The 24,563-nt window shown below is 42.9% G+C and overlaps 1 protein-coding gene across 11 annotated transcripts in view; it reads right to left on the bottom strand.

Annotated features, from left to right (window-relative positions):
* Positions 1-24,563, bottom strand: part of ptk2ab (protein tyrosine kinase 2ab) — an 81,477-nt gene that overhangs the window by 13,214 nt on the left and 43,700 nt on the right. For 4 of the 11 annotated variants that reach the window (XM_053629116.1, XM_053629085.1, XM_053629099.1 and 1 more), the window contains 12 exons: positions 23,949-23,966; positions 22,362-22,418; positions 20,267-20,364; positions 20,093-20,177; positions 18,864-18,964; positions 18,441-18,556; positions 17,237-17,337; positions 16,904-16,993; positions 14,473-14,677; positions 3,231-3,342; positions 317-403; positions 29-178 (listed from right to left, as the gene is read on the bottom strand). In XM_053629116.1, the coding sequence (XP_053485091.1) occupies positions 29-178; positions 317-403; positions 3,231-3,342; positions 14,473-14,677; positions 16,904-16,993; positions 17,237-17,337; positions 18,441-18,556; positions 18,864-18,964; positions 20,093-20,177; positions 20,267-20,364; positions 22,362-22,418; positions 23,949-23,966 (1,220 nt within the window). Of the gene's footprint in view, positions 1-28; positions 179-316; positions 404-3,230; positions 3,399-3,939; positions 4,017-14,472; positions 14,678-16,903; positions 16,994-17,236; positions 17,338-18,440; positions 18,557-18,863; positions 18,965-20,092; positions 20,178-20,266; positions 20,381-22,361; positions 23,002-23,948; positions 23,967-24,563 lie in introns of those variants that run through there. The other 7 variants (XM_053629144.1, XM_053629090.1, XM_053629135.1 and 4 more) reach the window with 7 other exon arrangements.

Raw genomic sequence — 24,563 nt, 5'->3', positions numbered from 1 at the left:
TCAAGAGTAACATTCTCTTCCGTCGTACCTCCATGTTGGGGTTCCACATGGCATGATCCTGAGCAGCTCTGTGATGATTCCAGCCGTCGTGAAGGTCGAGCCCCATGCCTGAGGCCTGTGGAGGATACAACCCACAGGGCATGGGGGGCATGGCGTGAGGGCCTGGGTACCCTCCCATCTAGAAAAGACCAAACAGCAGTGAAACATCTTATTTTTTTCTTTTGTACAAATTACAAATAAAAACACCTGACTGGTGTACTAGTGGCTGTGTGTGTCTTTTGTGCTTCCGATTGTGGTACCAATGTAGTGCGTGTACCTGAAAGTGATTGTGCTGGCCCATATGTTGAGGACTGGGGTAGAAGCCTTCACTTGAGCGTGGACTTGGGTAACCGGGTCTGCTGGGCTGCAAACGCACCCACACACACACACACATTAATATAATTGTAAGCATATTCAACCATACCGATTTGTATGAGATGCTGCAGTTAGGGGACCAGGCACACACAAAACTGCAAAGATTTTGTGTGGATGGAAAGTCCAGTCTGTTGAAAGGGATAAACCAAAATAAGCTCGTAAAACACAAGCAATTAGTCAAACCATCCAAAACGCTCTTCTTTCAGATTGTTGTTTAGTTGGGGAAGGGGTGCGATGTATATTAGATGATATTAGGGGATTAGACAGAGAAGGCAGCAAGTCCTCATCTGATTGGTTGAGATGCTGCACTGCATTCAGCCGTGGATGTGAACGAGCTGTTTAGAGGCAAATCTACCTTGTACAGCCTCTCATAAAGAGAGTCACGTAGCCACCCCTCCAGACGAGCAGAAGAAAGAAAGAGTCAGAAACAAAGAGTGAAATATAATGGTAAGTTTATGATGGGACAGAGCTCTTAGACATCATAAAACGGGCCCCTACTGCAAAACACTGACATTTGAAAACAGTTGTGTGTGTGTGTTTGTGTGTACGGGACAGATCTGCAGGGTGACACACAAAAATAGTTTAAATTACAACGAGTTCATGTGCATGCAGGTGGCAAGTAAAGGGGTCAAATGAACATGCAGAAAGTTTCACAGCTTGGGATGACTTTATTCACTACAGTTTTCATATAGATTAAGATTATAGTTTCCAAAGAATTATAAAGCTTCCTTGCTGTCCCAATAACACCTGCCTGTTGAGAGGGATAGTACGCATGCTGGTTCAGGGTTTGCCCAGTTAGGGCCACTCTGGGTGGTATGCATGGCCTCCTGCTGAGCCTGGGCACATGTGGGGGAAGCGTGGGATTCTGGGAGTTCAGTACTAGTGGTAGTGGGAGCAGCGGAGAAACAGCAGGGGGCTGGAAGAAGCAGAGGGAGAGCTGGGAGCCGAAAGACTGCTGACATGCAGAAGTGTCAGACAGACAGTCCAAGCTAACACTGTACTGCAGAGAGGGTCTGCGTGAAGGCTACACACACACACACACACACACACACACACACACACACACACACACACACACACATACACACACCAAAACAGGAACACCACAGCCCAGACAAAGACAGCAGACACACACCACACAGATGACAAGAGAGGATATTTAGAGAAGCATGACAACACCACATATGCAGATAAGCCACAGCTTGTGTTCCACACATCATCAGCAGTGGAAAGTGCACAGGTCTATAGCGGACGTGCTGGTGTGATGGTTACAGACAGACAGGGACACCTGTAGAGGAGTGGACAAAATGGCTGCATGGGCATGAATTAGCTTAATGGGGGAGGGTTAGTGTGAGAGAACAGACACACACACACACACACACACACGTATGTACGCACACACACGCACGAACGCACACACACACGCATACACAGACACAGTAGCTGAAAAGTCAGTGGTATCAATCACCAGCTATCCAACTCTAAAAGCCTTCTGGAAAGAAATCTATTAAGAAATGATCTAATACAGTTAGTCTAGAGCTAAACACAGAAAAATGGCTATACCTATTGGATTTAACAATTCTATACAGACTGCAATGATTTTTTATAGCCTACATAACAGTTTACAAACAAAAATGTCACTAATAAAAAAATTTATAGATATAATATGCAAGATATATCCTTGAAATACTTGCATTCTCTCTCACTTCTCGCTTTTGGATAAAACCTTCCAAATGAATCAAATATGAATGAAACAATACATATTCTCCCAAACTATTACGCTATTTATGATGTACAACTATTTCATATAGGACTCATCTACATATTGCACTTAAACAGACAGGTCCTGTGTCAGGATTCAGTGGCTAGTGCAAGGATTTAGCCAAAACATTCGAATGAGATCAGACCATATAGGAACTAAGTGCAGAAAACAATAAAATATTGTCAGGAAAATTAAGGATCCGAGGATAAGTTTGGTATTCCCCAAGTGAATTATTTAAACGACAAATGCCTCACTGCTCTAAGAGTCATAACAGACATGTTTGTTCATGTGTGGAAAATGTGTAGCATAAACATAGTGTCATTTGTAGTCTTACGAGCTATTGTTCTATGTTGGTCCATGCAAAATAGAGCAACTATAATGTAGTTGAGACGGGTAAAAAGTAATAAATAAATAAATAAATAAATAAATAATAAAAAAAAATCCTGAACATGCTGTTAAGTCTTAGTGTTACGATAGAAAAATAAAAGGTTTACTATTTAATAGAATTTTCCGGTTTCATTATAAATGCCAGAACAAGCATTTTTATGGCTTCTATCATACATCTTCTATCGTAAATGCTCAAATGTTCATTCAAATAATAAACACTCACTTTTACACATCCAGTCATAGCTTGAATATTGCGTAATGGAATTAAAGATCAGTACTGAATACTGTGTAATCTCGCCTCACACCCAGCATTCCCGGGATAAACACTGGATCCCTGAGCAGGACAAAGCGGTCATTCAAAATGAATGAATGATCCAACTACGTTTCACACAAAGGCTATTGTACCATCCACACTACAGGAGGAACAAATGATAAGTTGTTAACAATCCAATGAGAAATCAATTTCAACCACCGGCATACATCTTGGAATATACGCAGTACCGGTACAGATAAAAAAAAAAACACTAAGTAAGTCATAAATATATTAATGAATAAGTAATAATGATATTCTATACATATTAAGTGTAAATGATGCGGCGCTAGCTCATAGATTATCTCCTAGTTCACAATCTGCTTTAGGTTGAACTTAAACAATTTGACTACTTACTTTGGGGGGCGCCTCGTCTGATCCCCCAGAATCCCAGGACGCGTTCACTTGCCTCCTCATCTCCATCCGGCTGCGCTCCTCCTGCTGAGCCTTCTCCTCCGCGAGGATGGTGCTGCAGAAGCATGGAGGAGGGAAAACAGCCCTATGAGCTAACATCACTGCTAAAGCCTGAACACACACACACACACACACACACACACACACACACACACACACAGTGGGAAGGAATCCAGATACACATGCTGCTTCAGCCCAAGCTCTTCACACTGAGATGGACTGTTTAGCACGTGTGCGTGTGTCTTAAGTCCAGACCTGCCTACGTGCACAGATCCGACTTAAAGGAAAGAATGACGCACCCACTACCAGATAACTTTATTACGCAATGCATTATCTTGTGGAATATGAGAAACGACGTTCCTATTGACAAGTTTAAAAACCCATGGCTGTACATATTCAAATACTGGTATTATGTTCAATCTGTGGCCCGTAACACCTGCCATGAGCAGTCTATCTGTAGCCATGCTAGATTAAAAAATACAGGTATGAATATTACAGGCAATAAAAACTCACTCACAACAATTACACTCCAGGGTCACTACAGACCAAACATATTCTATACTACTGTAGCCTTTGCAGCAGCAAGACTCGCATGATTTAAAGTGAATAGCGAACGAAGATAATGTGTCTAGACAAGATGAAAGACTCGTACCTGGTGTGAACCTGGTAAGATCTGTATCTCGGATTTCAATAGGGAGATGGAGGAGATGTTAACAGCACAAACGTGAGACCCAGTACTAAGAGAATGTACTTCATGTCCTATACCCAGGCTACAGTGCTGCTATTTTTAGATGCGCTGAACCCTGACAAACCCAGCATGTGTGCTGCCAACAGATGAATGAAGGACACAACAGAGTTAAAATCCACCTGTTTGGATCATTCTTAAAGTGCGGCCCAGTGTTTCTCTTCCAGTTAGAACTTTACCCGGAAACCTCCATCAGCGCTTCGGCTAAAAGTGTACGCAATCGCACGTGTACACGAATTTCTTGAATCGACGAGAAACAAAACACAGGAGCCAAGCTGGTGTCAACAATGCACACAGTGATTAACATTTTCTAAATAATAATCAGAGATGCATCAATACTAAATTTCTCAGCGGATACCGATAACCAATTATTCAAAGTGATATCAGTCGATACTGATGACCGATACCGATAGTTCTGCTTTTTATGACTTCTTTTAAATTAATAATAATTAATTCCGGGTACACGGTGGCTTAGTGGTTAGCACGTTCGCCTTACACCTCCAGGGTTGGGGGCTCGATTCCGACCGTGGCCCTGTGTGTGCAGAGTTTGCATGTTCTCCCCGTGCTGTGGGGGTTTCCTCTGGGTACTCCGGTTTCCTCCCCCAGTCCAAAGGCATGCATGGCATGCATGGTAGGCTGATTGGCATATCCAAAGTGTCCGTAGTGTATGAATTGGTGTGTGAATGTGTATGTGAGTGTGCCCTGCGATGGATTGGCACCCTGTCCAGGGTGTACCCTGCCTTGTCCCCAATGCTCCCTGGGATAGGCTCCAGGTTCCCCGTGACCCTGAAGGAAGGATAAGCGGTATAGAAGATGGATGGATGGAATAATTAATTCCACAATTCTGAAGGAAATGCAAATAAAAACTTTATTCTCACCATTTCAACAAGTTGTTTCACCGTAACTGGTCTCATAAACAGAAAACACATTACTCAAATTAACATTAACACATGAACTACATTCTGAAGATTAAAGTAAGCTTTCTTAACTTACTGAATGCTATTAATTCGGATTAACATTGACTGAATTCTAAAAAACCTCCTGATAGTCTCACACTCACTCACCACAAACAAAAGCATTTCTACTTCATCATTAAAATAAAACTGGTATTATATATCAACTTTTTTATATATTAACATTAACTGGATATGAAACATACTATTCTAGCAATATATATTTCTGTGCAATATACACTTTTTTGTAACTCATCTTCATTTAAATCTCTCAACGGTATACTGGCCCTTTAATTCAGCATGAGGGAAAAAATTAGACTCGACGCCGCTTCACTGCTGAATACTTCCGGTGTAAAAATTTAGTGGTGCAGAGTTTACAAACTGCAGTTTTGTTGTCAATCCACACAAGAGATATCATTTTTACACACAGCACGAAATCGATGCGTTTTCCCGCCTTCTTTTGATTGACAGGATATAATCGGCCCTGATCATCGGATGTTTTTAAACTATCGGCCAATGGCCGACAGCGTGAAAAATTGCCTTTATCGGCCGATACCGATTATTGGCCGATACATTGGTGCATCTCGAATAATAATAATAATAATAATAATACGGCTGTAGTCCCGAAGATTTTTTCTTTATTCCAGAATATATCTCCACTTGGAGTGGTTTGTCACTACGTAACTGAACGTCAGTAAAAGAATACGGCGGTGTTGTAATTTTATATCTTCAGTGAACGGAGGCGAGACCAATCAGACAGGGTTTACAGGAAAATATGTGGAAACATTCATGTCTTATTGGCTGACAGTTTCTCAATTCTGCCAAACGCTAGCTCACACAGTCAGTGTGAGAAAAAAATGGATATACACCGATTTGTTTTTGGGTTGTTTTTTATTTACCAGTAAAGGGGTTGAAACTGAAACAGTAACATCCTCTGATGCTGAGCAGGAACACAAGGTGTGTAAATGTCTATATGATTTCCAAGTTACGTGATGATCTGTGCAGAGCATGAGGACAGTTAACGCACTCTGCATGGCCCTGTAGCAGCTAAACCCATACAATGATTGTCACGAATCGTGACGGTGCAGAGATAGGACGGATGCAAGTGCAGGATGAACAGTTGTTTATTAGAAAGAGAGACAGGCAGACAAATCCAAAACATGATCCAAAACGTAATCCACAAACATGCAAGAGGTCAGGCGATTGGCAAACAGGCATACACGGGGCAAGGCAGGAATCTAGGTCGATAAACAAAACAAGAAACGAACTATGACGAGGGACTGGAAGCGGATAATCCAGCGCGAACTAACTCTAAACATGGACCGTAACTATGACTATGATACGAGCTAAACCAATTCCAAACATTTAATCTTCCGCGTTGTGTGCTGGGAGGCGCGCGGTATATATGCGGACATAATCAGCGTCTAAACTGCTAGCAGCTGAGAGCAATACAGACCCACGTGAAATCCCAGCCAATCACAGAACAGGGAGGAGACATGACAGAAACATAAACAAAACACACGTGTCCAGATGTCACTACGGTCAACAACGGGAAAGCAGGTGCTCGCGCATTCGCGCTTAGAGCACGCTGCTTCAAGGGGGAATCGTGACAGAACCCCCCCCCCAAAGGCACTCCTCCCGGAGTGCCATGAGTCATCCCATTTAATTGGCGGACCCGGCCCCCTGGACTGAATGTCCCAGGCAGAGCCAGGAAACTGCACGGTGTTCTTGGCGGCGCAGGGAAGCGGCGCGACTTCCTCGGCGTAGCAGGGAAGCAGAGCGACATCCACAGCCGGGCAGGCAGGCTGAGCAAAGTCCTCGGCGGAGCATGAAGGCAGAGCGACGACCACAGCAGGGCAGGCGGGCTGAGCGACGTCCTCGGCGGAGCATGAAGGCAGAGCGACGTCCTCGGCGGAGCATGAAGGCAGAGCGACGTCCACAGCCGGGCAGGCAGGCTGAGCGAAGTCCTCGGCGGAGCATGAAGGCAGAGCGACATCCACAGCCGGGCAGGCAGGCTGAGCGAAGTCCTCGGCGGAGCATGAAAGCGGAGCGACGACCTCAGCTGAACTGGAAGGCAGAGCGAAGTCCCCTGTAAGGCCAGGGAGAGAAGCGTGGGTCTCCTTGAAGCAGTACGGGGGAACGATGTTTGCCATGGAGCCGGAAGACTGAGCGACGACCACAGCTGAACAGGCGGGCTGAGCGACGACCACAGCTGAACAGGCGGGCTGAGCGACGACCTCAGCTGAACAGGCGGGCTGAGCGACGACCTCAGCTGAACAGGCGGGCTGAGCGACGACCTCAGCTGAACAGGCGGGCTGAGCGACGACCTCAGCTGAACAGGCGGGCTGAGCGACGTCCTCAGCTGAACAGGCGGGGTGAGCGACGTCCTCAGCTGAACAGGCGGGGTGAGCGACGTCCTCAGCTGAACAGGCGGGGTGAGCGACGTCCTCAGCTGAACAGGCGGGCTGAGCGACGTCCTCAGCTGAACAGGCGGGCTGAGCGACGACCTCAGCTGAACAGGCGGGCTGAGCGACGACCTCAGCTGAACAGGCGGTCTGAGCGACGACCTCAGCTGAACAGGCGGGCTGAGCGACGTCCACAGCTGAACAGGCGGGCTGAGCGACGTCCACAGCTGAACAGGCGGGGTGAGCGACGTCCTCAGCTGAACAGGCGGGGTGAGCGACGTCCTCAGCTGAACAGGCGGGGTGAGCGACGTCCTCAGCTGAACAGGCGGGCTGAGCGACGTCCACAGCTGAACAGGGAGGCTGAGCGACGTCCACAGCTGAACAGGGAGGCTGAGCGACGTCCACAGCTGAACAGGGAGGCTGAGGCTCTGAGGTCACCAGGTGAACCTTGGGCATGGGCGGAGCTTGGCTGGCCGGGTCAGCAGACTCGGGCGCGGGCGGAGCTTGGCTGTGCATGTCAGCAGACTGGGGCGTGAGCAGAACTTGGCTGTGCGTGTCAATAGTCTTGGGCGTGGGCTGAACTTGGGCGACCGGGTCGGTAGACTTGGGCGTGAGCAGCATTTGGTCATTAGGCTGAGATATTAGCAGAGCTTGGTCAACTGGATCTGCAGGCTTGGACGTGAGCTCAGAGACTGGAGACTTGGCTCGGACGTCAGAGACTGGAGGCTTGGCTCGGTCCTCAGGGACGTGAGACTTGGCTCGGACGTCAGAGACTGGAGACTTGGCTCGGACGTCAGAGACTGGAGACTTGGCTCGGACGTCAGAGACTGGAGACTTGGCTCGGACGTCAGAGACTGGAGACTTGGCTCGGACGTCAGAGACTGGAGACTTGGCTCGGACGTCAGAGACTGGAGGCTTGGCTCGGTCCTCAGGGACTGGAGGCTTGACTTGGATCTCAGGGACTGGAGGCTTGACTTGGATCTCAGGGACTGGAGGCTTGACTTGGACTTGGACCTTAGGGACTTGAATTGGATTTTAGAGACTGGAGGCTTGACTTGGACTTCAGAAACTGGACGCTTGACTTGTACTTGGACCTCAGGGACTGGAGGCTTGACTTGGATTTCAGAGACTGGAGGCTTGACTTGGACTTGGACCTTAGGGACTTGAGACTTGACTTGGATTTCAGAGACTGGAGGCTTGACTTGGACTTGGACCTTAGGGACTTGAGACTTAACTTGGATTTCAGAGTTGAGCTCTGCATGAAGTTGCCTGTAGTAGTGGGTAAACAGCAGGGCAGGTTCGCCTGCCAGACTTACCCCCCTGAGAAGTTGTTCTAGCTCGTCCTTCGCCTCCGGACTCCGAATCGCATCATGAATTCCCCCACAAACTGTTCTACACTGTCCAGGTTCCTACAGTGCTTATCCAGTTTGAGCTGCACCCATTGACGGGCCGGTCCAAAGAACCGGGACAACATGAATCGGAGCCATTGCTTCTCCTCTGGCTTAGGGTCTAACAGGCTGGCGAAATAGTATTGTCAGTCTACCAGAAAATATTCAGGGGCACCGAAAAATCCATCAAATGGATCAGGAAGCTCCATAAATGTCCATTGTGGGAAGTGGACGGCGTCCATAGCGGGGACGGTTGGCGTCGACTTCCGGGTTCTGCATCTCCTCCGTTCTCCTGCTGCATCCATGTTTTGGCGGAAGATTCTGTCATGAATCGTGACGGTGCAGAGATAGGACGGATGCAAGTGCAGGATGAACAGTTGTTTATTAGAAAGAGAGACAGGCAGACAAATCCAAAACGTGATCCAAAACGTAATCCACAAACATGCAAGAGGTCAGGCGATTGGCAAACAGGCATACACGGGGCAAGGCAAGAATCTAGGTCGATAAACAAAACAAGAAACAAACTATGACGAGGGACTGGAAGCGGATAATCCAGCGCGAACTAACTCTAAACATGGACCGTAACTATGACTATGATACGAGCTAATCCAACTCCAAACATTTAATCTTCCGCGTTGTGTGCTGGGAGGCGCGCTATATATATGCGGACATAATCAGCGTCTAAACTGCTAGCAGCTGAGAGCAATACAGACCCACGTGAAATCCCAGCCAATGACAGAACAGGGAGGAGACATGACAGAAACATAAACAAAACACACGTGTCCAGATGTCACTACAGTCAACAACGGGAAAGCAGGTGCTCGCGCATTCGCGCTTAGAGCACACTGCTTCAAGGGGGAATCGTGACAGAACCCCCCCCCCCAAAGGCACTCCTCCCGGAGTGCCATGAGTCATCCCATTTAATTGGCGGCCCCGATCCCCTGGACTGAATGTCCCAGGCAGAGCCAGGAAACTGCACGGTGTTCTTGGCGGCGCAGGGAAGCGGAGCGACGTCCTCGGCGTAGCAGGGAAGCAGAGCGACATCCACAGCCGGGCAGGCAGGCTGAGCAAAGTCCTCGGCGGTGCATGAAGGCAGAGCGACGACCACAGCAGGGCAGGCGGGCTGAGCGACGTCCTCGGCGGAGCATGAAGGCAGAGCGACGTCCTCGGCGGAGCATGAAGGCAGAGCGACGTCCACAGCCGGGCAGGCAGAGCACGCTGCTTCAAGGGGGAATCGTGACAATGATAACCTAGTTGTGCCTCCCCTTGGATAGCAACAGCAAACTAGCCTAGTCTCGTGTTAAAACAGCCTAAAAGTCTAACATTTTTATCCGTCTGGTAGTGCTGCAAACAGCGATAACGCCCGAGGCAAGTTTTATGATAAATCCACCTTTTTGTCCAATTTAAGCAATTAGCCCTCAGACGCAAAAAAAAAAAAAAAAATATATATATATATATATATATATATATATATATATATATATATATATATATATATATATATATATATATATATAATAAAAAATGCATGGAAGCCGTCTATTTAGAAGTACGCTTTTCAAAGTTTTTTTGATGGAGAAGAATCTGGGCTCAGCCCTGGATGATTAACAGTCCATCTAACGCCCCTGACCATATTTACAAGTACACACTTCTATTTACGTGCAGTGGCTGCCATACAAGTCCCTGTATAAACTGTTACTACAGAAATGATAATGTATTAGAAGGACTACATTAATATTAACCTTGCAGCCAGGACTACTGTCAGAGATGCTGTTATACAATGCAAAAAATGACATCTTAAGCAAGCAAAAACAGCACTTGAAAAAATAGTCAAATTTATCTAGTATTCCAAGCTTGTAGTTTTCTTATTCTGTTGGCAGATCATTTTGCTTCTTTCTAGAAAGAAATGCTTAAAATGAGCAAAATTATCGGCCAAAAGAACAAGACTATTTCAAGCTTGTAAGGAGTACAAATGGCTTCAAATGGATTTAATAATCTTACATTTGGTTTACTGTAATCTTATAATATGAAATACTAGATAAATTTGACTATAATTAAGGTATATCTACGTGCTAAAGTGTCATTATTTGCAGCACAACAACCAAGTAACTCAGCACTGTCTTGCAGCATCTGTGTGTGTTGTGCTTTAACAGTAATTGATACGTGGACTTTTGGATTATATAGTTTGTAAATTTGTTCCTTCTATATCTCTTACAGCATTAAATGGAGTGTCTGTCTGAGAGCTGGCTTATACACTGAATTCCTGGTGACATGAGAAACTTCAGAAAACAAACTTGCATTCATAATCTTGAATGGGGAATTTAAAATGTCTATGAGCATTTTCTGTGAGTGGGCTGCTCTATATAGATATGCTGTGCCAAAAAAATATAAAAATTAATCAGTCATTGAATGACATGACGGCCTTCGCAATATCCTGTGAACGCATCAGCTTTGACAGTAATTCTTCTTCTGAAAAAAAAAAGACCTCAGAGTGATATGTTGCAAAACACTAAATATTACTGGAAACCTGATCATCTGCATCTTAGTGATGAGATTACCTCATTAGAGCACATTAGGACACAACATCAGAACAGAGAGAGAAAAATAATGAGAAGGAGAACGAGGCCTGAGTACGAGCCTGGTCTGGAAGTGAGACATACTTTGTCTAGTTGCATTTTGGGAAGAAGATTGCAGTTACATTAACCTAATACACTGGCTGAGGTAATCTTATTAAAGATGGAAGACAGGACAAGACAAACCGAACACACACCTGCTCAAGAAAATGTACCCGTTTCAAATCATTCCTCACTGAGTACGCCAGAGTTTGTTTTTTCCCCCTTCATTCGGAACATTCGCTGACTCCACCCCATTAGCGGCTCTCCCTCAGTTTAGGGCTGAAGTGAGTTTATAGTAGTGGATAGTGGATACATAGTGGAAAGTAGAACCAGCTCCTTGTCACTGTGTAGCACTGGCTCATTTCATTATCACCTTAGATGATTTTGATTGAATAGACAATTCCACAGGCTTAATTATACATACTCTTTTAGTGCAATTAATTGACTTAAATATTCTGAGGTTCAGACAGTTAATTATAGACAAACCGACTAATATAATAATAATAATAATAAAAAAAAATCATCTTACACATGCTCATTCCTTTTGGGTTATATAAAATTCCCATTTAAAGAATCTCCAATCCACATTTTCAGGTCTAATGAGACCTTGATACATCAACCTGAACCTGGTAATAGCCTAGTAACTGCCTTCTCTAGCTTCCTCTCCCTATTTGAACTCAATCACCCCACCTTTCCCCCAGGTTACATGCCCAATTACTGACTTACAGCTCATGCCAGGAACTTATTTGTGCGGCTGCATAGGGAACATTCAGGAAATGCCTCTAATGTCCCTGACATTACTGAATCACATATTAAATTACAGATTTTATGTACAATGCTGGCTGAAAGCTCAATTTTAAATTGGTCAGAGCAGCCTGCCAAAGGTGAGGCAGTGTGTTGTACTTTTGACATCTTTTGTGACTGCCAATTTGTAGTACTTTAAATGGTTCGAATCTTTATCCCGACCTCAGATATAACTTACAGCATCTGACAGCTTGGAGGACTTACTTACTTAATTAGTTAAGGAGAGAAGAACTGAATACCGAAGACGCACTACACATGGCATATAGAGAGATTTCTTTTTTAACAGATGATCATGATATTAGCCTGCATCCAGTGCCTTTTATGGGCCTGATTCTGTGCTAGAAAGACTCTTAACAGGGCAAATATTTACATCGTTTCTAGGAAACCTGGAAAATGACTGATGTTGGATAGAGAAAGAAGGGGAAAAAGCACATGAGAAAAAGAATAAGTGCTGTAATGACTGTATAAAAGAAGAAAATCCTGATTTCCTGCTACCACAGTCGTCAGTGTTTGCATATATGCATATTAAAAAAAAGTTTCACACCCATATAGAACTGGTCATGCTATGTGCAGAGTCTCACATCATTACACAAGCATGCCCTCTGGAAGCTTGTTTCGCTGCCACTGAGAGCGTGTGTGTACATGAACGAGAATGCCAGCCTTGCTTTACTATTGCGTCATTATGGAGGTTATTCTCTATAGCCTGAGGAGACTTGCCTTCAGGACTGTTTCTGTGAATGGTGACTGGGAATGGGTGTGTGCATGTGTGCGCGTGTGAAAATGTGCGCAAAATGAAAGAATGAAAGGAGTGAATGAGTAAGTAAGGAAGGAGAAGTGACACGGACGGTAATATCTATCGTGTTGCCATGCCACCTTACTAGATATACAGTGTAAAGGAAGTTAGGCAGACATGGACTGAGTCACGGTTTAAGAGGGAACTTCCCCTGTGAACTTATGCATCATGCATCTCTGATGGACACAGAGACACTGTCGTCAATCAGTCCTACAATCATAATCCTCATAATCTCATCGTTTCACATGTATCATAACAACTCTGTGCGTTCAAGGCCTCCTGGGAAGCTCGTATTTACCAGTTGAGAACTCGTAATTACGATGTCAGGTGCGTTCGAGTCACTTTGGTCGGTGAAAGATGGCAGTGTACCTTCTCTTAATTAGCTTACAAAAAATTACAGCAAACCTTATAGAAAAAAAGAACAAAGAATGTGCATCAGGTATTTTTTGCTTTTTTTTAATCAATTCATGAAACCGCTGTAAACGTCATTGTTACACATTATATCATAATTGTACAATGCGATCGTTTTTTGTGCAGGAAATTAGCTTGTTTTATTGTAAATAAAAAAGCCTGACAATAACCTGCTGCGTATACCAAACATATAATAACTGAAATCGGCTCCTGAGACGAGTAAACATTCAATTTCAACAAATTTAGCGTCGACTACAGGCGTTGCAGCCATCAATTCTGCCATGTGTTCTTACTGACACGCCCCCAACTCAGAAACTCGGAGCTGAAAGAAAATCCCGAGTCTCCCCGCTCGTAATTAAGACTTTGTGGTGGCGTTCGAGTCCGACATGACTCGAACACACTGACAGACGCGGTGTGCTTATTGTCTCGAAGCAGAACGCAGTTTGCTCGTTTAATATCTGATTATGAAAGAAAATGACATTTCTAATCGACAAGGGTTATTTTAGTTCAATCGTCCCTTCTAAATATTTCTGCACCGCAAGATTTTGAGTAAGTGTACATTTAACAGTGCTACAGTTTTTTTAAACTGCAGCCTGAAAACGTGATTAGAAGGACTTTTATTCTGACAACGTTTCTTTACTACTGTAGTCAAGTGCTTCAAGTGCTGTAGTCTAGCATTCTCAGCAGGTTACAGTGGGCTTTACCTTTTTTCACGCCAGTTTCAGATTCATTTTCAGAATAGTAAATGTTAAAAGAGAACGCTAGTCTCAAAGGTGTGAAATGTCCACAACAGGAAGCCGAACTGATACTTAAGATTTACTATTATTATTTCGCTAAACTCAAAATCGGTTTATTTAGGTTTCTGAGACAAACACACAAGACGGTGCGCCCTCTGGTGCAAGAAGGAAACATAAAACAACAGTAAATCTTCATGGCCCTTTCAAATTGAAGTGTCTACCCTTAAAACCTGAAGATTCTAAAATAATACACACATTAACTAAGCTCTCTCAGTAGCCCTATTGCACAGGAGGTTACTCAGTGCTGTGTGTGTGTGTGTGTGTGTACACGGACCTCAGCTGTGCTTTGAGCTCGTTGAAGCGAGGCCGTTTGCTCGGGTCATAAGCCCAGCACTTGGTCATCAGACTGTACAGGGTGGGGGGGCAGTTGTGCGGCATGGCCAGTCGCTCGCCGTTCTCAATACGGCCAATCACGTCGTTGTTTTTCACACCTTGAAAGGGCTTCACTCCGTACATCAATATCTCCCACATACACACGCCTGCAAGCAGAACACATCAGCAGCACGGAATATCATACAAGATGAATGAGAGGGAAATTTTCCATGTCAAATCTCTGCACTGTCCATGGAACAACACTACACAGTAGGCTTGTGTGATTTACTGATATTATTGATATAACACATGGATGATTATATTATATAACCAGATTTGATGACTGTTACGCATTTTGAGTAGGAGCTCCACAAAACAGTGATTCGAAAAATATGCCGAAAGAGCAGTCTTTTTCTCTCTCTAAAAAAAGGGAGACAAAGTGGGTTAATCATCTGCAATCGTGTGAATCTAAACTGCTGGCAACAAAAGTGAGTACACCCCTAAGTGAAAATGTCCAAATTGGGCCCAATTAGCCATTTTCCCTCCCCGGTGTCATGTGACTTGTTAGTGTTACAAGGTCTCAGGTATTAATGGGGAGCAGGTTTGTTAAATTTGGTGTCATCGCTCTCACACTCCCTCATACTGGTCACTGGAAGTTCAACATGGCACCTCATGGCAAAGAACTCTCGGAGGAGCTGAAATTGTTGTTGCTCTGCATAAAGATGGCCTAGGCTATAAGAAGATTGCCAAGACCCTGACACTGAGCTGCAGCACGGTGGTCAAGACCATACAGCGGTTTAACAGGACAGGTTCCACTCAGAACAGGCCTCGCCATGGTCGACCAAAGAAGTCGAGAGCACCTGCTCATCCAGAGGTTTTGTTTGGGAAATAGACGTATGAGTGCTGCCAGCATTGCTGCAGAGGTTGAAGGGGTGGGGGGTCAGCCTGTCAGTGCTCAGACCATACACCGCACACTGCATCAAATTGGTCTGCATGGCTGTTGTTCCAGAAGGAAGCCTCTTCTAAAGATGATGCACAAGAAATCCCACAAACAGTTTGCTGAACACAAGCAGACTAAGGACATGGATTACTGGAACCATGTCCTGTGGTCTGATGAGACCAAGATACACTTTTTTGGTTCTGATGGTGTCAAGCGTGTGTGGCGGCAACCAGGTGAGGAGTACAAAGACAAGTGTGTCTTGCCTACAGTCAAGCATGGTGGTGGGAGTGTCATGGTCTGGGGCTGCATGAGTGCTGCCGGCACTGGGGAGCTACAGTTCATTGAGGGAACCATGAATGCCACCATGTACTGTGACATACTGAAGCAGAGCATGATCCGTATGCAGTATTCCAGCATGATAACGACCCCAAACACACCTCCAAGACAACCACTGCCTTGCTAAAGAAGCTGAGGGTGAAGGTGATGGACTGGCCAAGCATGTCTCCAGACCTAAACCCTATTGCGCATCTGTGGGGCATCCTCAAACGGAAGATGGAGGAGCACAAGTTCTCTAACATCCACCAGCTCCGTGATGTCATCATGAAGGAGTGGAAGAGGACTCCAGTGGCAACCTGTGAAGCTCTGGTGAACTCCATGCCCAAGAGGGTAAAGGCAGTGCTGGAAAATAATGGTGGCCACACAAAATATTGACAGTTTGGGCCCCATTTGGACATTTTCACTTAGGGGTGTACTCACTTTTGTTGCCAGCAGTTTAGACATTAATGGTTGTGTGTTGAGTTATTTTGAGGGGACAGCAAATTTACACTGTTACACAAGCTGTACACTCACTACTTTACATTGTAGCAAAGTGTCATTTCTTCAGTGTTGTCACATGAAAAGATATAATCAAATATTTACAAAAATGTGAGGGGTATGCGCACTTTTGTGAGATACTGTATATTTAACATCAGTTCATTAAATTTATTAGGGTTACCTCTCTCAAAAAGATGAAATAGGTCTACAATAAAGTGTCTAACACAATAATGTTAATGGTGATAACTACAAAGCAGTTAAATATGCTGGGGGCTGTTTGACCAGTGCTCTCCTGCTCAACACTGTGATCAGCATCAAGAGTGAAAATGTCGGCCATGTGGAAATTAGACATCCAATTTGTAAAAGGATTACATCAAAATGTAGTGTTATGCTTTTTAAAAAAAAAAATCTGCCACAGTTCCTGACTGCACAGCTGATAATATTATTACACCCTTTCCAACTGTCCTTAAACCATGTAGGGACCAAATGTAGGAAGTTCTGGACAAGTAAATATTTACTTTATTGCGATATATTTTAATGGAAAAAATCAATATCGCACAAGCCTAACACGGTTACCTTTTGTCTCCCATAAAAGCTCACAAACACGCTCATTTACACAATTCCGAAACAACACACTTACCAAACATCCACACATCACTGGATGACGTAAAGCGTCTGAAGTTAATGGATTCTGGCGCCATCCATTTAATAGGCAGTTTCCCTTTAGAGGCTACAGAAAGAGAAAATACACTTTACACAACATGTATGTAACCATATGCAAAAACGTTCCCTAATATTCTCCTGACAGGTCATCAGAAACCTTATATTGAGAAAAAATGCTAAATGAGAGTGCGCTCGATAAAAAAATAAAAAATGTTTCTATACTGACGGCATGCTATATAAATCAGTTCAACAATGTCTTTGCCATATCCTGGTTTCATCCTCATTCTGTGAGTGGACGAGTGGGACAAACCTTTATAATAGGAGCTGTCCTCCATGTACCTGGACAAGCCAAAGTCGCCCAGTTTCACGCAGTCTACCGATAACACCAGCACGTTCCTGGCAGCTATGTCCCTGTGGAGGAGAGCAAACATCTCTTTAAAACCAAACAGAAACTGACCCATAGCTTCCCATGATTATGCCTAGGTTTTCCCAGCCTGGGAAAACCTTTAACATAGTCCAATTTGGACATTTTCTACTGTATGTATAGTTCTGAAATCCACAGGCTTTCATGGACTTTTGCATGCATCTCAACCAGAACTACAGTTTTAAGACCATTTTAAGGCATTTCAAATGAAAAGTTGCAAAAATCACTTTTAAACATTCTGACAAAACCCCCCTGCCTAACTCTACATTTATAACCCAATTTATTGATATGGGGGGGATGGTGATTACTGTTAGACTATAAATAATTATACATTTATAATGGGAAATAAGTTCTCACTCTGATTATCAGAATCGGCCATATCGGTCTCGGTCTCATCTCCTGAGGTAAGTCTGAGTGTCATTATCGCTCATCACTGAACTGATCCCTGTTCTCGCTTAAATCGCTGGGGAAATAACTGCTGATTCATTCAGTTCTGCTGGCTACATTTCTTCTTATTGATGTCTTTTATTAAACAGTTTTAAGCCTTCGTCTGCTGTCATCTGTACAGAGTGTGTAAGCGCTCTTCTCTGTTTTGATGATGATGTGATGTGCTTTGTGGACATTTCGAAAGCCGGCATCTGATTACAAGCCGATTTGATTAGGCTTGTTCATTTTGTTATGTTACACAGCTACACAACAACTTAACCAAACTGTGAGAAAAGCACACAGACCTAGCAAGATTTTGGTCATCTTTAGGCAGACTGACTGCATTTATTGCTGTGGTTTACTGAACTGGCTCCTTACCCGGCGTGACAGCCAAGGTTAGAAGGTTAGAAAGCCTAGATAAAACATTTCCCTCTCGTTCTGGCAAAGTATATTTACGTTTTCTTAAAGTAGAACATGCTCGATTACGTTATTTTGCTTAAAACCTGATTTTTGTCATTAGTGTCTGTTTTCCAGAACTCAGCCGTAGCGAGATCTATAGTAAAGAATATAAGCTACTGAAAAAGAGAAAACGTGCAGTCTGACTTTAAGAAGGGGAAAAAAGGGAGGTAGCAGACAGATAGTCTCTGTACCAAGGCCCTCTGACCTGTGCACAAAGCGTTTGCTCTCCAAGTAGGCAAGTGCTGTGCTGAGCTGGTAGGAATACAGGATCAGTGATGCCAAGTCCAAGCTGTACTTCCGCACTTGCAGGAACGAGCGCAACTGCAATAACACAATAACTGTATTCAAATATGTAAGCAACTGACCAAATAACTCAATATCCTCCTGCAACTACCTTTAACCAAAACCAACCAAACCCCATTCATATGGCAGGTATCAAATATCTACACAATTTTGAATCGTCATTAAATACTATACCATTACTATATTTACAACTCTTTTACAGAACCTTTATGAAACAAGAGGTATAATTAACATCAGAAGACTAGATCGGTGTCTAGTGGTGATTTTCCCAGGTTCCCTAGCATGCTGGTCTGAGGTAAGTCTTGCAAAGAGAAATGTGGATTACCTCTCCCAATGTGCAGAGCTCCATAATGATCCACACTGGGTTTTCTGTGATGACACCGATCAATTTCACGATGTGCGGATGGTCAAACTGACGCATTGTTACTGCAGAGGCAGAATGACAGAAACAGAACCACTGAAACTACTTGCCATATGTACAATTATGGAGCAATTTCACTTGTATAAATTAATCTCCATCATAACAATGGGCTTCCTGTCAAAGCTAATACGACCAAACGACTAACTGTAAATTTATATACGCACACCCACCTGCTTCATACGGAACACCTGTGCACCATTCATGCAATTATCCAATCAGCTAATTATGAGACTGCAGCAAAGTGCATAAACTCATGCAGATACAGGTTAAGAGTATTTCACAAACAGCTGATCTCCCGGGATTTTACACACAACTGTCTATAGAGTTTACACAAAATGGTGCGAACTATAAAAACCATCCTGTGAGCTGCAGTTCTGTGGGTGGAAATGCCTTGTTGATGAGAGAGAGATCAGAGGAGAATGACCAGATTGTTTCGAGCCGACAGGAAAATATGGTAACTCAAATAACCACTCTTTACAACCGTTGTAAGCAGAAAAGAATCACTGAATACAAAACACTTCAAATCTTGAGATTAGAACAGCGGAAGACCACATTGGGCTCCACTCCTGTCAGCTAGGAACAAGGATCTCAGGCTACAGTGAGCACAGGCTCAACCAAAACTGGACAGCTGAAGACTGGACTTGTACTTGAATCTTAAACTTCAATTGAAGTGCATACTGTAATAAGACTGAGAACCTGACTGTACTACAGAACAAAATAAAACAGAAAGATACAGAAACACACACACACACAATATACATACACACACACACACACACACACATATATATATATATATATATATATATATATATATATATATATATATATATATATATATATATACACACACACACACACACACACACACATATACACACACATATAAAAACCATTGTAATGTAATGATAACCATTAATACTTCAGAAGAAAACTCCAAAATGGGGAAGAAAAATAAATAAATAAATCACATGTGTTCATCAGTTTATATATGGCTTGTACAGAAATCTAGGCCGGAATACCCTGGGTAAATATGTGTAAACCCATGAGCAGCTGGAAAGAATACACACAAGCACGCAGTGACTGCATGTATATGTGAGTGTTTACTTATATTAGCCATATTTGGTACTCACAGGCCTCCTGTAGAAATTTCTCTCGCACGCTGTCGGACGTAGTGTTTTTGCAAGTCTTTATGGCCACTGAGACGGGAGGACTGTCCTACAGACCGAAAATAACAGATCAGGACTCTTTCTAAAAGCGGTGATGCTGTGCACATTATCATAAGCAGTGGAAAGTGAGTGGAGTACCGGACAAACGTAGACTCCCTGGTGGACATCTCCAAACTGGCCTTCTCCTATACAGCGGCCCAGCTCAATTCTCTCTCTCTGGATCTCATAATCCCTGGCTGAGGGGACAAATAACTGCATACTCATCACACCAGAAAATGGCATTTCAGAAGCTCATGCCTGGAGTCCAGGAGGCCATCTCTATTAATCAATCATCACAGAGTGAAAGCACAGATATCACAGGGTCGAGTTTGGCCTCTCGTATCGTAACGAATGCAGGAAGATCTGATTTTAAATGTACACACTGACTCATACAGACACAACTTTCAGAGATATTACAGCCCGAAGAACATTTAGGCAAATGCTGTGACTCTGGGTAATAAATGCTTGGTAAAGAGGCACTAGACAATAACTTCCTTTCTAAACAAGAAGCATGTATTGCATATAATAACGTGATCAATATTATGTCATAAGGTAAATGAAACATTAATTTCCACATGCAAAAAAAAAAAATCAGGAAAACAATTCAGTCTATAAAACACAATTTTTAACTTGCTGTTGGGGAAAAAACAAACAAAAAAAACCTTCCTAGAACTGTTGCTTGGTTGTTCAATATAGGCTCACTGTCCACTTTATTAGGAACACCTGCACATTCATGCAGTAATCTAATCAGCCAATCGTGTGGCAGCAGCACAATGCAGATACAGGTCAGGAGCTTCAGTTAATGGGGGAAAAAGTATGATCTCTATGACTTTAATCATGGCATAGATGATGGGTACCAAAACCACTGGTTTGAGTATTTCATAAACTGCTGATCTCTTGGGAATTTCACACACAGCAGTTTTTAGAGTTTACACAAGGGTGGAAACGCCTTGTTGATGAGAGAGGTCAGTGGAAAATGGCCAGATTGGTTCAAGCTGCTAGGCAGGATATAGTAACTCAAATAATCACTCTTTTCAACCCTGGTGAGCAGAAAAGCATCTCAGAACGCACAAAACATCAACATCTCACTTATTTGAGTTACTATAGACGTCTTGCCTGAATAGAGAACTGCACAAATGTGCAGGTGTTCCTAATAAAGTGGACAGCAAGTGTAGCTTATTAATATATTAATGAGAAATTAGCAACTCGGCACTAAAGAAAATACAGGACCACAAATGTAAGGCAAAGGAAAAGCGCACACACTCGCACACAAGGTTATAGTTATTCAGCACTATACAAGCAAAAGCAAGGAAATGGAAAAAAGCAGGAGAAAGACCTTTACCTTCGTCTAGTCCATAGTATTCTGTAGTGCAATTAATGTGAAAGGAGACAAAATCGGATATATAACACTGGGTAATGTCATGGTCATTATTAATGGGCAAACGTATGAATGTGAAGTCACTACAGCTGACCGACATTCAGTTGTAGCATAAAATATTAAGGAGTGCTTGTTATGTTAAAGAGAATACTTATTAACATATACTTTTCCTAAATGTTTCAAAAAAGTCAGAGTACAAAAATATGTATTAATCCCACTAGATGGCTCCAGGTTCTGCTCCATTATTATATGAAAATGTGTTTTTTTCAGTATAGTGGTAAATCTATACTACAACTATTTAGGTTTTATACTCGATTTAACCTATACAAGAAGTAACCTGCGTGTCTGCTTTAGCCGATAACCAAATCTGCATTTGACCGTGAGTGAAGAGCTTTGGTCTGGAATCCAGCGACATAATGAAACAGCACAAAAAGCCTAAAGATGAACAATACCGCAATCAGCTGTTCAGTTTAGGACTAAAGTGACCAGCTCAGGAGAAAGCAGCAGTGACTGATTGAACAAGAGCAGCACAGGCTGTAAAGATAAACAGCACATAAATAAAAAAAGTGGAGCACATGCTAGAAACTAGGTTACAGCAGTGCCAGGAACATCTGGTCTGGCAAAAACAGTACAATGAGAAAGTTAGTGTAGACAACATAGAAACCACAGCACAGCTGCCACAATCCCTGGACAAACTTCCTCTATCCAAACAGAAAACTGCTTCAATATCCGCGGCTACACGGATCACTCGGCTTCATCGGTTCTCTGGTTCAGTGCTGAGCTTGGATCATGTGTAAAATAACTGGGAATACTCACTGGAGGGCATGGTGTATGTGTCCTCTTCATCTATGATCTCTGCGTAGTCGTCAGTTTCTGCATGAGAGGAGCAAGAAGGCAGGATGAACTCGAAAGCAGAAGCAAAACAGATTAGCAAGCTCAGTGTTTCTCTAGTAAAGGAGAAGGTGCTCGACAAACTGTAAAAAGTATTCCCTCCTTGCTAACACCTCAGTGAGGAAAGAAAGAGTGGCGTCATATCTACACACTCTTCCAGCACAGCTGAATGTTTAAAAGGCTTGTCAGCTTAATAGGATCCACTTTGGTATTTGAGAGAGAGAGCGAGAGAGAAAGAGACAGAAAGAAAGAGAGAGAGAGAGAGAGAGAGAGAGAGAGAGAGAGTGTGTGTGTGTGTGTGTGTGTACTGAAGGATGGATGACAGCTTTAGTGTCTTTGAGAAAAGCAGATAAAGTCATGGTTACTTTCACATGCACTGTCTCTCTGTAGTCTGCTTTTAAGGAAAAAAAAAGTTTTGAGTTCTGCCATGAGCGCAGAAGAAGCTCAAACTCAGAGGAACGCAGCTGAAGGATGAGATTTCCTTCCAATATGAAATATAGACAGCCACATAAACTAACTGCTGTTGATTAGATTTTATCCAGTGATTTCTTTTTCTATGTCAGAATTTAGTGTTCATAAATATTTGTAACTTTTGCGGGTGACAGAATGTCCCGGGGCTTGGGAGAGCAGCCATTTCTTCCACACAACATCACTATTCTTGACTTTTCTTTTTGCTAGTATTTCCTCATTTTTGGAAGTCGCTTTGGGAAAAAAAAAAAAAAAAAAAAAGCATTTGTTAAATGAATAGATGTAAATGTTTTGTAACACAAGCACATTAAATCTCACAGCAGCTCACTACTAATGTGCTTCCACATGTTTACATCTGCTGTGCACTGCCAGGCAAATATTTCTGAATACCTGTAATTTCTTTTGTTTTAGTACAGCTTAAATCCATGTTACTGCCATGGACGAAACAAAATAATAGAGAACAGCAATTAAATCTTAAAATCTCTGGGTTACTCTTCGAACCTAATGGGACTCTAAACGAGCACACAGGAAGAGTAAAACTGTTAAGTCTATAGATAAATGACTCACTGACATATTCAGACATAAATGTGACTAATATACACACACACACACACACACACACACACACACACACATATATATATATATATATATATATATATATATATATATATATATATATATATATATATATATAGACACACACACACGCGCGCGCATATACTGATAAACGTGTCTGCATTTTCCAAGTATATTACATCTGTACTGTACCAATAAAATAAAACCATTTCTAACATTTCACTAAACATTTAAACATTTCTTCATACACTTATAACTAAGCCTTGGTCAAATTGTCCAATTTTAATTTATTTAATTAAAGTTTAAGTCAAGTTATTTGAACAAACAAAAATGCTAGAATCGAATAAAATACAGGGTGCTCAAAAACTTTTGCCTTGCAGTGTATATTATTACACTGATTTAAAAAGTTGAGCTATAGCCAGAAGCTTGGCTGAATTTAGCTACATGAATGGAGTATGACATTACCGTCTCCACTAATCTCATCTGCAGATCCAAGGATAGCAGCATGCAAGAGAACAGACCGAGAGAGAGAGAGAGAGAGACAGAGAGAGACAGAGAGAGACAGAGAGATTATACTCGTGTCCTAGAACCATGAACAGAAGCAACAATGTAAGAATTGCCAGCGTTAGAGTAGTGAGCTTAGATGTAGTGTTGTGTGTAAAGTCGAACTGCAGAATCTTAGGGGGATGGAAATGATTAATTATCCTCATAACTGCTTCAACAGCCTGCAAGCATAGCAATGCATCTCCCAGAAGTAAAAGGTTAAAAATATCTATGACTACCCGTGAATATCTATGACGATATTTGACTCATAACCAACAATTCATTGTGCAAAACTCTGCAAAAAGCAATAAAAAGGTACTTTTTTCTGCCGTGCAAATAAATAGTAAAGTCAAAGAACAATACAGATCTACAGCCTAGTCCGCAATAACATGTTTACACTTGAACAGGTCTTCTTCCTTATTCGGTTTGCCATTCCAGCAACAATAAAATGGCGTTTTGGATCACCGAGATCTTTTCAAATCCGCTCTCCAAGGTGGACAAATATCTGAAAATGTCTTTTTCGTGTTCTGGTGACCA

The sequence above is a fragment of the Ictalurus furcatus genome, chromosome 1, assembly GCF_023375685.1.
Source record: "Ictalurus furcatus strain D&B chromosome 1, Billie_1.0, whole genome shotgun sequence".
NCBI lineage: Eukaryota > Metazoa > Chordata > Actinopteri > Siluriformes > Ictaluridae > Ictalurus > Ictalurus furcatus.
The sequence above is the reverse complement of the archived record's forward strand: the minus strand, read 5'-3'. Positions and strand labels throughout refer to the sequence as shown.